Source organism: Gavia stellata, chromosome 10 (genome assembly GCF_030936135.1).
Source record: "Gavia stellata isolate bGavSte3 chromosome 10, bGavSte3.hap2, whole genome shotgun sequence".
NCBI classification, from domain to species: Eukaryota; Metazoa; Chordata; class Aves; order Gaviiformes; family Gaviidae; genus Gavia; species Gavia stellata.
This window is the reverse complement of record NC_082603.1, coordinates 29,049,558-29,061,420: the sequence shown is the minus strand read 5'-3', so window position 1 is coordinate 29,061,420 and position 11,863 is coordinate 29,049,558. Positions and strand designations below refer to the sequence as shown.

General features: G+C 49.5%; 1 protein-coding gene and 1 long non-coding RNA gene across 2 annotated transcripts; one reads left to right on the top strand and one right to left on the bottom strand.

Moving 5' to 3' along the window:
* Window positions 1–1,572: 1,572 nt before the first annotated feature.
* CDKN2C (cyclin dependent kinase inhibitor 2C) lies at window positions 1,573–7,216 on the bottom strand. Its single transcript, XM_059822007.1, has 2 exons — window positions 7,044–7,216; window positions 1,573–3,490 (listed from the first exon to the last, which is right to left on the bottom strand). Exons 1-2 carry the CDS (start codon window positions 7,170–7,172, stop codon window positions 3,116–3,118), a joined length of 504 nt encoding a protein of 167 aa, XP_059677990.1. The 5' UTR covers window positions 7,173–7,216; the 3' UTR covers window positions 1,573–3,115.
* Window positions 7,217–8,991: 1,775 nt separating this feature from the next.
* On the top strand, window positions 8,992–10,795 carry LOC132317603 (uncharacterized). The gene is made up of 2 exons (XR_009484120.1): window positions 8,992–9,358; window positions 10,239–10,795. It is a non-coding gene; the product is annotated as an uncharacterized LOC132317603 (long non-coding RNA).
* The last annotated feature ends 1,068 nt before the right edge of the window (window positions 10,796–11,863 follow it).

Below are 11,863 nucleotides of genomic sequence, written 5' to 3'. Positions count from 1 at the left end.
TCACCGACCGGCGCTTTCACCCTCTCACGGTGCTGCTGCCCCAGATTAGACTCTCTTCGTTCCCTGTAGGGTGCCTTTAGGATCTGCCCCTTTTCAACAGGAATTCAGCAGCCCCCGCCGTTGTTCCGAGGATGATTTAGAAACAAAGGTCAAGTGCAACAGCTGTGCTCATCCGTGCACCCGAATTCGGGGAGAGGGCTCTTTCCCCGCCGTTGTATTCCCACGTAGCCTGGTGGGTATGAATCCTGCTACCGCTACGTGTTATACTCTCTTGCTTCACATTTTTCTGTGCTTGCTGTATTTGTTTCTATTTATACATCTCATCTCGATGCTGTATTGTTTACTGCCTGTTCCTGGGCTGCTGCAGGGCAATCTCTGCTCCTGCCTGGGAGGCTGGCTTTTCAGTTGGTTTATGTCTCAATAAAAGCTCTCAGACATATTTCGTTCCATCTCACAGGCTGCAGTTTCGCATCTCCGGGTCAATATTATTGTCGACGTTTTCACAGACATGCGAATTTGTAAAACTGGACTTTTTGATGTTGCCAGACGGCCGGGGAAAAATCCCGAAAGTGATTTCTGAAACCACACCCGAGATTAGAATCCTTTTTCGGTATAAAGATTCCCTGCTAATGAGACTCGCTTTATATCATTTTCTCCTCGCTCAGTACATGGAAAAACTCCCGCAGGGAAGCTGCCCCCCCGCAGCCAGGCGCGCCTGACCCCCTGCAGACCCCGCAAGGTGCAGGTAACCCCCCAGCTCAGTTGTTCCTTCGGTTTCCCGGGGGCTTTTTGGAATAACTACTAACTTCCTGGGGCGACAGAGAGTAGTTTTCGCTTGCAAAGTACCTACCTAGGAACTTCAGTGGATAATATTGTTGCCGATGGACGGAGCGGCTTACAGAGACAAGGCAGCAGTAAAAGCGAGTACACCGTACCTTTAAGCCAGACCCTATACCGCCCGTCTCCCACCCGCTAACGCTATAGGCACGGCCGTGGTCTAACAGGTCCTGGCTTGAAACGGGAACTTCTGGGCATGCCATAAAAGCCGCTATTTCTGACCAGGCGGGGCATTTTTCTCGGAAAAGCAGTTGTTTTATTAAGCCACTACTTAAACTTCGGCTTAGCGCAAATGAAATGCTGACGGAGCTCAAAAGGGGTCCGGGATGAGGTTTTTTAGCAGCACAGGTGAAAAATAAGCGAGAAAGACGAGCATTACCTTTCGGGGTTCCCCTCTGCTGTAGCAGCGAATGGGAGAAATCCTGGTGGTAGGGCGGCTTTCTGCTTTAAAGAAGAGTGCAGGGCACTGGCTGTGGAGAAGGAAAAGGCTTGGAGCATCCTCCAGGACATGAGGAAAGGGCGAGGGACAGCCACAGAGAGTGGTTTGGGTCACTTCACCCCGGGGACCTGCGGATTACGTTGCTCGGGTTTAATACTTCAGATGGGTTTAGTGCTCTTTATACCGGGTATCTTGTGGGGTATTTCCCCAGCCAGGCATCCTGTGTGCCGTGCTGCTTGGGTTAAAGACCTCTAGATCCTTCGTGAACAAAAACTGGCAACAAAAGCGCGCAAAACTTCGCATTTCACAGAGGTTTTTAATCAGAAAACACAGCAGTGTGACAGAGCGTCTCGTAAACGTGACAGACAGTTTCAGCGAATTACTTTTTACTTGATAAACGGTAGTAACTGATTTTGTAGGGCTAAAACCTTTTTTTTTTTGAAGAGTTAAAATCTAAACTGATGTACACCCCCTCCTCTTTTAAGTCCTATTTTAAGTACTATTCATTTTGCATTAGTTTAAAACCTTCTATTTCGCGCAATTAATATTTAGACTATTCAAAATAAAGCACTTTAAACTGCCCATCTGTCCAATAACATTTAACTACAAACGTTAAAAGTTTCCTACAAAACTCTTCCCAATACGGTGCTGAGCGTCGTTAGCTCCTGTTGTAGCTGGAGAGGCAAATGCATTTGAGTCTGATGAATACTCTCAGCTGTATCGCAATGGAAAAAATTCAATGGTTAAATTGTGTTTTAGGTGCAAGCAATGACAGAACTTCCCGAATATCAAACGTGCTGCTTCCTAAATGTCACCATATTCAAATAGTCCTGTTTTGTGAGATGCATCTATCATTAAAATAGTTTATTTCCAGGCAAAACAGTATAGTTGGTGGAAAGCAAATATTTCTTAAAGAGCATCTAAACTGCGCTCAGCTCATGAAGCGACCAGAAAACTTGTCTTGCATCCTTCGAGTCCTCTTGCCTCTGACAATGCTGCTCTGCTGCTTGTTTTGAAACTAGAAAAAACGTCTTGTTCAGTGCACAGTAAACACGAACTACTGAACTGAGCTGTTTCAAACCTCTGGCAATCAAAAAAACACCACTTATACTCTTTCTGGTAACTAAATTCAAAACCAGCTTGGTGAAAGTTTAAATACACAAAGAGGAAAAGTGTCATCTACATTTAGAAAGTAAGTGACCTACTTCTACAAGCTCTTGTTAGTGTCAAAGTGCAGCTATTTCCCAAAGCCTCTAAGCGCCATCCTCTGTCCTCAGGCCAAGCAGCCTTCGACGTCAAGCTCTGCCTGAGCAGGGGGTTGCAGGTTACCCCTTAAAAGGCTGTTTTAATCCAAAACAGGACTTCAAACTCTTAAGCCTGACCGAGGCGGGGGGGGGGGAGGAAAGAGGAGGGGGGTGCGTTGAGAGGTGGGAGAAATCACAGTATGCTATTTCTTTTTCAGAAAAGTCCAGCAACACTAAGCATGTGAATACGTAGCTCTTGTATTAATGTTTTAATACGAATGACCTAAAATAAATTGTAAAACTTGATACTGGAAAACTAGGTATGAGCAACCGACATATGCACGGCTGAGTCTGTGAGTACTTAGTAAATGGCAGGTGTAAGAAATTGCTGGGAGCGTGGATTTAAAACATTTCCATTATCTAAAAACCCACCTCTAGAATTTCTTGAGACTTACACTATCGCTTGTTCAAAAAAAAATGAAAAAAGAAAAAAAAGCATAGAAGTAAGGTTGCAACAAATGTTATTAAAAAGGAGGGGGGAAGAAGAAGCGGCTGAAAGCCTTCATGTCCAAAGGAGAGCGCCTCCGAGCCGGGTTTAATCCATGTCTGCAGAGAAGAAGCTGCTGTCCTCCAAGAGCTTCACCACGGCGGACCTCTTGTAGAGCTTGGCCAGGTCGTAGGCGGTGGCCCCCCGCTTGTTCTGGTGGCCCACCTTGCACTCCGCGCGCTCCAGCAGGAGCTCCACCACCCGCACGTGCCCCTCCCGGGCCGCCAAGTGCAAGGGCAGGTTGCCCTCCTCATCCTCAATGTTAACATCAGCTTTAAACTCCAGCAGAGTCTGCAAAGTGTCCAGAAAACCCTCTCTGGCTACATCATGAATGACAGCGAAGCCAGTACTGTCTTTCAGATTGGGGTTTGCACCGTTCATGAGCAACCTCCTGGCAATTTCGGGGTTCCCCAGTTTCATCACCTGTGAAAGAAAAAGAAGAGTTGAATACCGCGGGGGGGGGGGGGGCCGGGGGGGGGGGGGGGGGCTGTGCTTCAGCGCGGGGTTTAGAGCCTCGATTCTTATCTCTGGGTTCTGTCACGGCTCAATCCTCATTTAAAACAGACAGAAGAGCCCCCCTATAAAACCAAGGATACGCCAGAGCATCTATTTCTAATGCTTTTTTTTACTAAACTCGCTGAAATGGTGAAAGATGTTATCATTTCGGTAGTAATAGCTTTTTGTCTCAGAGAGACTCATGTCTGAAACAGGCGGTGTAGAATGGGGATATAACAACTCCTTTTTTTTTTTTTAACGTGAGTTATCTCAGTTTCTTAAGGTACGAAAATTAAGTATAGTTCGGTTTTATTTGCCTAAGTATTGAGACACCTTTGCATTACTGTTTAATCTCGTTAAACATCAAATATAGGATCTCTGAGGAACAGACATTTTACCTCAGCAACAGCAAAAGTAGGATGTGTTTTTATAAGCTTTCAGGTGTTTACATTGTCTGTGCATTATCATAAAACAAATATTTGGACTGTACCATAGCTCTGTCTGCTAAGAAAAATAAATGCTAGAAGAAATTTTTCTCCCCAATATTTGTGTTTCATTATGTCACCCAAAAAGGAGAAGTTAAAAAGAATGTTTCAAAGTTCCAGAAGTTTTCTTCTAAAACCAGTATATTATATTATACTTCCATAATTTCACTCTAAGTAAACCGTGGCTATATTCTGTTGTTAAAAACATCCGTTTAAAAAAAAAACACCAACAACAATAATTGGATTTTCTGGCTGTTTCTCTCAGGGAACAAAAAAAAACTTCTTTAAATGTTCTCGATTGCATCATAATACTGTCATAATTAGAACGCAAATTTCTCTTATTTGGGACTTAACAGCCTGCACCGATTTCCCCCAAATTCCTCATTTTTTTGTTTTCTCAAAGACTTTCAAAAAATGAACACGGTAATGTATACTCTCCAGCCTATAGGCAGCATTTTCCTGTTCTTGTAATTAGTCTCATTGTAAGTGTCAGATTCGAAAAAAAATTATCTTTTTTATTTTCTTAGAAACGTCCACACATTGATTTGAAAATCTTGGTAAAAAAATTTATCTGCATAAATGAGCATTACAGTGCATTAGATTTAGCATAATGTACAATTTCTACAGGGGATTTGCTGAAAAACTCTCCCGGTGAAAAATCTGTATCAGGCTTTTTCAGAAAAGCAAGCTATAATAAATACGATTACCGGACTGCAAAGCAGCCCAGTATATTATATCCTCAGACAAGAGCAGAAGTGGAGATAAGAGAGGCTGGGATTCAGGGAAAGAGATTGCTCTGTGCCCCAAGGCTTCCAGCTTCGTATGTGCCATTTCTTTCACTTCTGACTAGAGATGGAAGCGATGTAAAAGAGAACAAGAGCATTGCGATCTCTCTTTCTTTAGCAAAATCTGGACATTTTGATCTCTTTTTGGGAGCCCAGGCTGTATTATTTGGGAATTCAAAACCTGTGTTTGGTTTAAGTGGGAGTTTTCTGTCTTCAGGCTAAGGGAGTGAAGGCTTCAGTTAAAGATGCGGGGGGGAGAAAAATCACAGACAGGGTGATGCTATTGGGACGTGGGCTACACCGTATAGCGAATGCCCTTTATTTTGTGAAGTTTCACTTGGGGGGAGGGAGGCGAAGAAGGAGAAAGCATTAATTGAATAAGTCTGACAAAGAGCATAAGGGCAGGACATGTATTTGAGGCCTGCATAGGTACACTTCATCAGAAACAAAAAGTACAGAGCAAGACGAGCCGAGCAGTTGTTTAATTAAAGATAAATGCAGAAGAAAAATATAAATTCATTGGTATTAATATAGGAGCATTCTCTGCGTTTTAATGGAGAGGGAGATTATGGAGAGATTATCTCAGCTGTGGGGAGTGCACTGACGGAGAGCTCTTTCGAGCGTGGTCACGCACCCACAGCACATTTCGAGATGATACATATTGAAAATAAGTCGAGAGATTCTCCTGTTTTGATTTTTGTTGTGGTTCATTAACTCACTTACGATTAGGCAGCGATAAGAAGTATTGTTAGGACACGGATGCGTGTTTAATATAGCTGGATGCTCTGCCATTGTGTAAAATATGCCTTAATTCAGGACACGGACAGTTAGCTGTTTTTAGAAAAAAAAAAATACATTACTGCGGGACAAATCGGTTTTCAGCCCTCGTCCCGAGGATAAACCAGCTAGCTAAATGTTTCCTGCTTTCTTAAAGAAGTGGCTTTGTGCAAGTTTTTAATTTAAACCCTTTCACTCTCTTAAAAGTTGCTGCAAGTGCCTGCACTGCCATGCGATGCCCTATTTAGGTGCTAACAGGACAGAGAGGAGCTCACAGATCTCCAGCTTCAGCGAAATTGTCAAAAAAGGGTCATTCCTGCTTTTTTAAGCAAGAGGTGCTTATTTTCCAGCTCTAACATTTTGATGCTAAGCCAAAAAAAGCTGTAAATATCTCGAGCACATTCGCAAGCTCTATGCTGTTTTAAAACCCCATTTCAGAAATCATTATCATGGTTTCGGGGGGGGGGGTGGAGAGGAGTTAACAAAGTGTTTTTCTAACGTGTGAAATTAAAAAGACCTATAGCTCCACTTCCACATTTCATTACTTACACCTTAAGTACAAATAACCACACTTTTTTCCCCCCCTCCGGATTTATAAATCGCTTCTTTCGCTATTTGCTAGGTATTCTAGCCTTTTCGCCATCATTATGTGATATTATTAAAAGCAAAATGTTTCATCAGCTCCAATAGTTAGCAGTTGGACGAGTTCCAACTCCTGCCTGCGCAGCCACACACTTAAAAATTAGGACATAGCACCCTATACGATCAGAAAGGAAAGAGCTGGAACCGGTGCCCTGCCAGCCGATCTAAAAAAGCGAATTTTTAAGCCTTAATTATGAATGAAAAAGCAAGTGATTCGGCTGGAACCGAGACTCGCAGGGCTAACTCTTAACGTACATCGAAGGTCCTCGGTTCTGAGCAGCATGCTTCCCACTGAGAAAGGTCATTCCTCACAAACAGCGTCTAAAGGAAAAGCACCATCCCCAGCAGACCCCAGAACCGAGACAAGCCACGCTTCAGAAGCATATTGCAGGAAAAAGAAGGAGGAGAAAAAGATCAATCCTAAGCTTCAGAGAACAGCACATTTGTGTTTACAGACCTGCTATGAAATCCTGCTCACCTAAGCTGATTTCTTTTCATCTCAGCTCTTTCATTCCTTGCCTCCTCCCCACGAAGTTACAAAATATTAGCAAACTCCTAGCCCGGTTGACATTGAGGGTGATCCCCGACTGAAATAATGGTTTTGACCAGTTTTATTTCAAGTACGTCATTTTAGGGAGTTGGAGCCACTAAAGTTATAAAATATGGCATCCAACGAGTTTGAAAAACCACTCGAATTTCATCCACCAGCCTGTTTAAAACGTTGTCTTTTTTGGAAACCCGGGTCACGTAGGTACCAGTGATGAAATATTTTCTCCCTCTCTGGATACCAACCTGCAGCGCAGTCCTCCCAAATCCATTTTGTGCATTGACGTTTACATTCTTTTGCAACAAATTAGTAAGTTGCACTAGGTCCCCCTTGGCAGCCGCGGACGCCAGCTCGTTCCCAGAAGGCTCGGCCATTCTTTAGGGTGACTGACGATCGGAAAAAAGATGAGATTTTTTTTTTTTTTTTTTTTTAACCAGGCATGGCATCGGAGACTGACAGAAGGATTGGGATGGTTAATCTTCTGGAGTAGACCTTGTAGTAAATACTCGTAAAAAACCTCCTTGCCAAGAGCCCGCCCCTAACTCACACGTGATTATTCAGCAAAACTGCAGCTCCACTTGAAAGAAGACTTCTTTGCTTCCACATATAGAGTAACTCCTATTAAAGACTTTGGCCGCTCTCGGGGGGGGGGGGATAGATTAATAGCTATGCAATATATCATATATGTTACAGGTAACATATATACACGTACACCGGAGACTCACTCAGACCTGAGATCTTTGAAGAAGAAGACAACCCACCCTGTTCACAGTCGGGATCTGAGACTTAGCAGCAACAGCTCCGAGGAAAAGTCTTCTGTAGCAGTGTGCATCCACTCCCGCTCGGGATCCCCCCTTTCATCCCACACCGCCGCCTCTAGTCCGGGCCGAGCAGGGCCGAGAAGGACGAGCCGCGCCCGCGGAGGGCAGGGCGCGGCGGCAGCGGCTGCCCAGCCGCCGAGCTCGCTCCCTCGGCGCTCTCGCTCCCCGCAGCAGCAGCTTCACTCCCGCGGCCCCGCGTAGCCTCCGCGCAGCGGGCGGGCGCGATCCCGGCCGGCGGCCGCCCCCGCCGGCGGCGGCTCCGGAGCATCCAGGAGGGCGGCGGGTCCGCGGGGCGGCGGCCTGGCGGGAGCGGCGGCGGGGGGCTGCCGCGGACCGCCGCCCGCGCTCAGGGCGCGCAGGAGCCGCGGCGCGGGGCCGTCCTCGCCGCCCGCCGGGGCCCCGCCGCCGCTGCCCGCGCTCCGCCGGCCGATCCCCGGCGGCAGCCGCGCCTCTCGCCCCGGCCGGGGAGCGGAGGGCGAGCTCCCGGCGGGGGCAGGGGCTGCGCTGGTGCCCGCCGCTGCCCCGGCCCGGCGGTGCTCGGCAGCCTCCCGGCGCGCAGTGACAGCCGCCGCTCGCCTCCTCTTTCAACTTCGCGAAATCAAGCTGCACTTGCCGGTCCGCGGCCGCTGCCTCCGCCCGCGGCTTTGCGCTCCCCCTTTTTTAAGCACAAACAATCGCTACTTCTGTTTCCTACGGACACGAAGCCGGTTTCTCTCTTCCCCCCCCCACCCCCCCCTTTTTTTTTTTTTAACCTCATCAGCTTTTTTTGAAAAGAAAAAAAATTTGAGCGCTTTTTGAGTTGAAACACCCGCCCACATTTTAACGGCAGAGATTTAAGGAGGCGCGGCGGAGTTGCGGCGCGGCCGGGCAGGAAGGCCTGCAGCGGCGCGCGCCCGCCCCTCGCCCGGCCCCGGCCCCGGCCCCGGCCCCGGCCCCGGCCCCGGCCCGCAGGCCTCGGCCCCGGCCCCGGCCCCGGCCCCGGCCCCGGCCCCGGCCCCGCCGCTGCAGCGCGGCGCCTTGTGTCGTTCCCCTCGCCGTGCAGCCCGGGCACGGCACTGCCCCGCCACAGCCATAACAGTCAGGGCGCTTTTAGGAGGAGCGCTGCTGAGGCCTAGGGGGGGGAAACAGCGCGGGGGGGGGAATGAAAGGAAAAGGAGCTTTTAGCACCGGGCGCCGCCGCGCCCCTGCGGGAGGACCGGGGATCGGGGGAGCTGGGCGGGCGGGAGGGCTGCCTCCCGCCGCGGCTCTGCCCGGCGCTCCCCCCCGAGCGGTCTCCACCTGCCCGCGGGGGGAGCGGGGCCGGGGCCGGGGCCGGGGCCGCACCCGCCGCCCTCGCTCGGCACCCCGCGGGGCCGCGGCTGCGGGGCCGGGGTCCACCCCGGCAGCGACGCGGGCTCCTCTCCCTCAGGACAAGGTCAAGGATGAAGGGTCAATGTCAAGTTGTCTTAACGGTGGAAGGCGACCGTCCACGGCAGCACTCCTTGCTTTCCGCGTTTCTGGTGTCCTTGATTGATTTGAAAGTGCCATTTTGAGGGGGAAACGCACCCTGCCACCGAGAAGACGTGAGGGCTTCGCTTTTCCTTCAAAGGGCGACGGCGTGAGGATGGTACAGTACGGAGGTTTCATCGCCCTTCTGCCTAACAGCTTTTCATGCCTTAAAACTGCTTTAACGGCCGGATTGCTTTAAGTTTCAGGGGCGCTCGGAAGGCTGAACTCTGCCAAAGCGAACCCCCCGGGAGGTAAGATGCCATGTCATGGCTCCCTGATAAGCATACGTAACCTATCGGTCGCGGAGGCAATCTGCTCGTCTGTTTTCTGCGTGGACGCTACGGGAAAGTGAATTCGAATGTAAACACGCGTGAGGCAGCTCGGGGAGGCGCGTTAGCGAGGGAACCTGTCCGGCAGCAACAGCAGCTCCGCCAGCACGGCCCTGCGGGGGAAACCTGCCGCCGGCAGCCGGGCAGGGGCCGGGGGCGGCCGGGCCTGACCTCCAGCCGCCGCCGCCGGAGGCAGAACCAGTCTGACAGGGGTGAACCGGCAACCCGGGCAGCTGGAGGAAGCCGGTGTGACTCCTGCATCTGGCTCGCCTTTCCCCTTCGGTTGCCTCTTGCTTCGCAATTACGTTTTCCCGTGCTCATTCCCCCACCCGCGTTTGTTAGTGAACGTACCAGGGTGGCAGGTAATGGACTGCCTCCACGCAGAGCGGGGAAAGCAACTTCGCTCGAATTGTCAGCTGACCCCCCCTCACACTCCCGCTAAAGGGGGGAAAAAAGCGTATTTTGAAGGGCCTCATGATGATAAGTCTCGGCCAGAAGTAATAGTGCTAACAGCTTTTTAAACAACAGTATGAATGATAATTACCCTGAAAGTTAACTCTAGAAATGTATGTATATAAATAACATCCATGTATTCAAATATAGTTGCTTTTCTGCATAAGGAAGGAATTTATGTGCAAAACTTCGACCACTCAGTCAGACGGCTTATAAATGACTGACTTCGTCACTAATCAGTGCCTAAAACCCACAGGGTTTGGTGATGTTACCTGTTGCTGACTTACTGCAGAATTAGACCCGCAAGTCTTACAACAGTCCCCCAATATTTTTTTGTTTTGTTTTACAGTTCAGAGTAAAGCCCCCATCTTCTGTTAATCGCAGCTTATAACAAAAATAATTAAGTCAAGTGTAGGTGGGGTGCTGCAGGCCTCCTGCAAGCCAAGCTGCCCGGCCAGAAAATGCCCTTAAACCTCCCTCACCGTGCGTGTCTGCCAAAAATCTTTGCAGAAAGCGGCACGTTAATCCTCATCATCTCCTCTCAAGAATGATAAAAATACTCCTCCTAAACCAGAAAGAGTTGCCCCAACCGGCTGCAAAATCCGCAGCCGAAACACCTTCTGGAGGGAGGTATTATCGCCGGGCATTGCAAGGAGTGAAATAAGCGAGTGTCCCCCCGGCCCGCTGGTTTGTCTGACGCTCCTTGGAGGGAAAAAGCCACCTCGGAGGGAAAAAGCCACCTCGCGTGGCTCGGCGTGGGGGGTTGCGGGAAGGAGAGTGGAAACTTTCGCTGTGACTTGGACGTGAACTTCCTGCGACGGGGGCACGTGCAGCCTCTCACCTTCTCTTCACGTTCTGGATCAAATCCTTCCTGTTTTGATCTAATATAGATACCATTATTTAAAATATGACTGTAATAGACGTGAACGCCGTGTAACTAATCTTGACAACATACCTATAGCTTCAGTTCGTGCCAGGAATTAATTGGCTCTAATCCAATCGCTAAAACTCGCTTTTCAGCCTTTATTATAGTTACTCTCTAGTAACGTGTGGGTGGATTTGTTTGTAATTTAGCATAGGCTGTCCCTGGCATTGCACCATACCTCGTACCTAGCACAGAACGCTCCGTAACATCAAACTGGAAAAAAAAAAAAAAGGGGCAGGTGCGAGGGGCAATTACTTTATCATCCCTCCGCTCGGTGGTGGGGAGCTCGAATTGTTAAGCTAACGTCAGCGGGCAATAAAAACCTCTCGGCAGACCCTGCCAACATAAACTAGAGCAGGAACACGATAAAATATAACATTCAGCTTCTCCGACACCCTGGCTTGGCATCGTAAGTGGCGTTGTAGCGCGGCCTCAACCCGCCCGGAGACCCTGAACGACTCGGCCGCCGCCGGACACCCGCCCCAGGCGCGCTGAAGCCCGCGCTCCCCAGCAGCGCTCGCAAACAGGCTTTAAACAACTCCCAGGAGCGTCTTTCTTGGGAGCACGGACTCTCCTGAAGGTACGGTTTAACTTTTCACACGTCCCTGTCCGCAGGCACCGTTTGCTCGCTGCCTCTCCCCGCCGCGGCGGGCGGTCGCGCTGTGCCATCCCCCCACCGCCCGCAGCTCTCCCCGGTGCCAGCCCGGCTGCTGCGGCAGGCAGCGGGGAGCTCGCAGGCTCCGAGAAACTCGTGTCAAACCCTCACGGACGGAAGAGAAAACCAATAAATATCAGTGTTCCCTAAAAACGGCAAAGTAACTTGATTCAAAGGTAGCATCATGTAGCTTTATTAGCTAATAGGAAGGTGCTTGATGTATCTGTGACCTTAGGTAGCTGCGACACCCATCCCAAGAGCAGAGCAAAACATGTCGGACTACTTGGCAAATCGGTGTCCGAATGCGTGTGTTTAACATCGGTGCTTCGGGGGTAAGTGAACGGCATCAGGTTGTAGGAGGGAGACTTAAAAAGCATTAATTAGTCAGATTTGC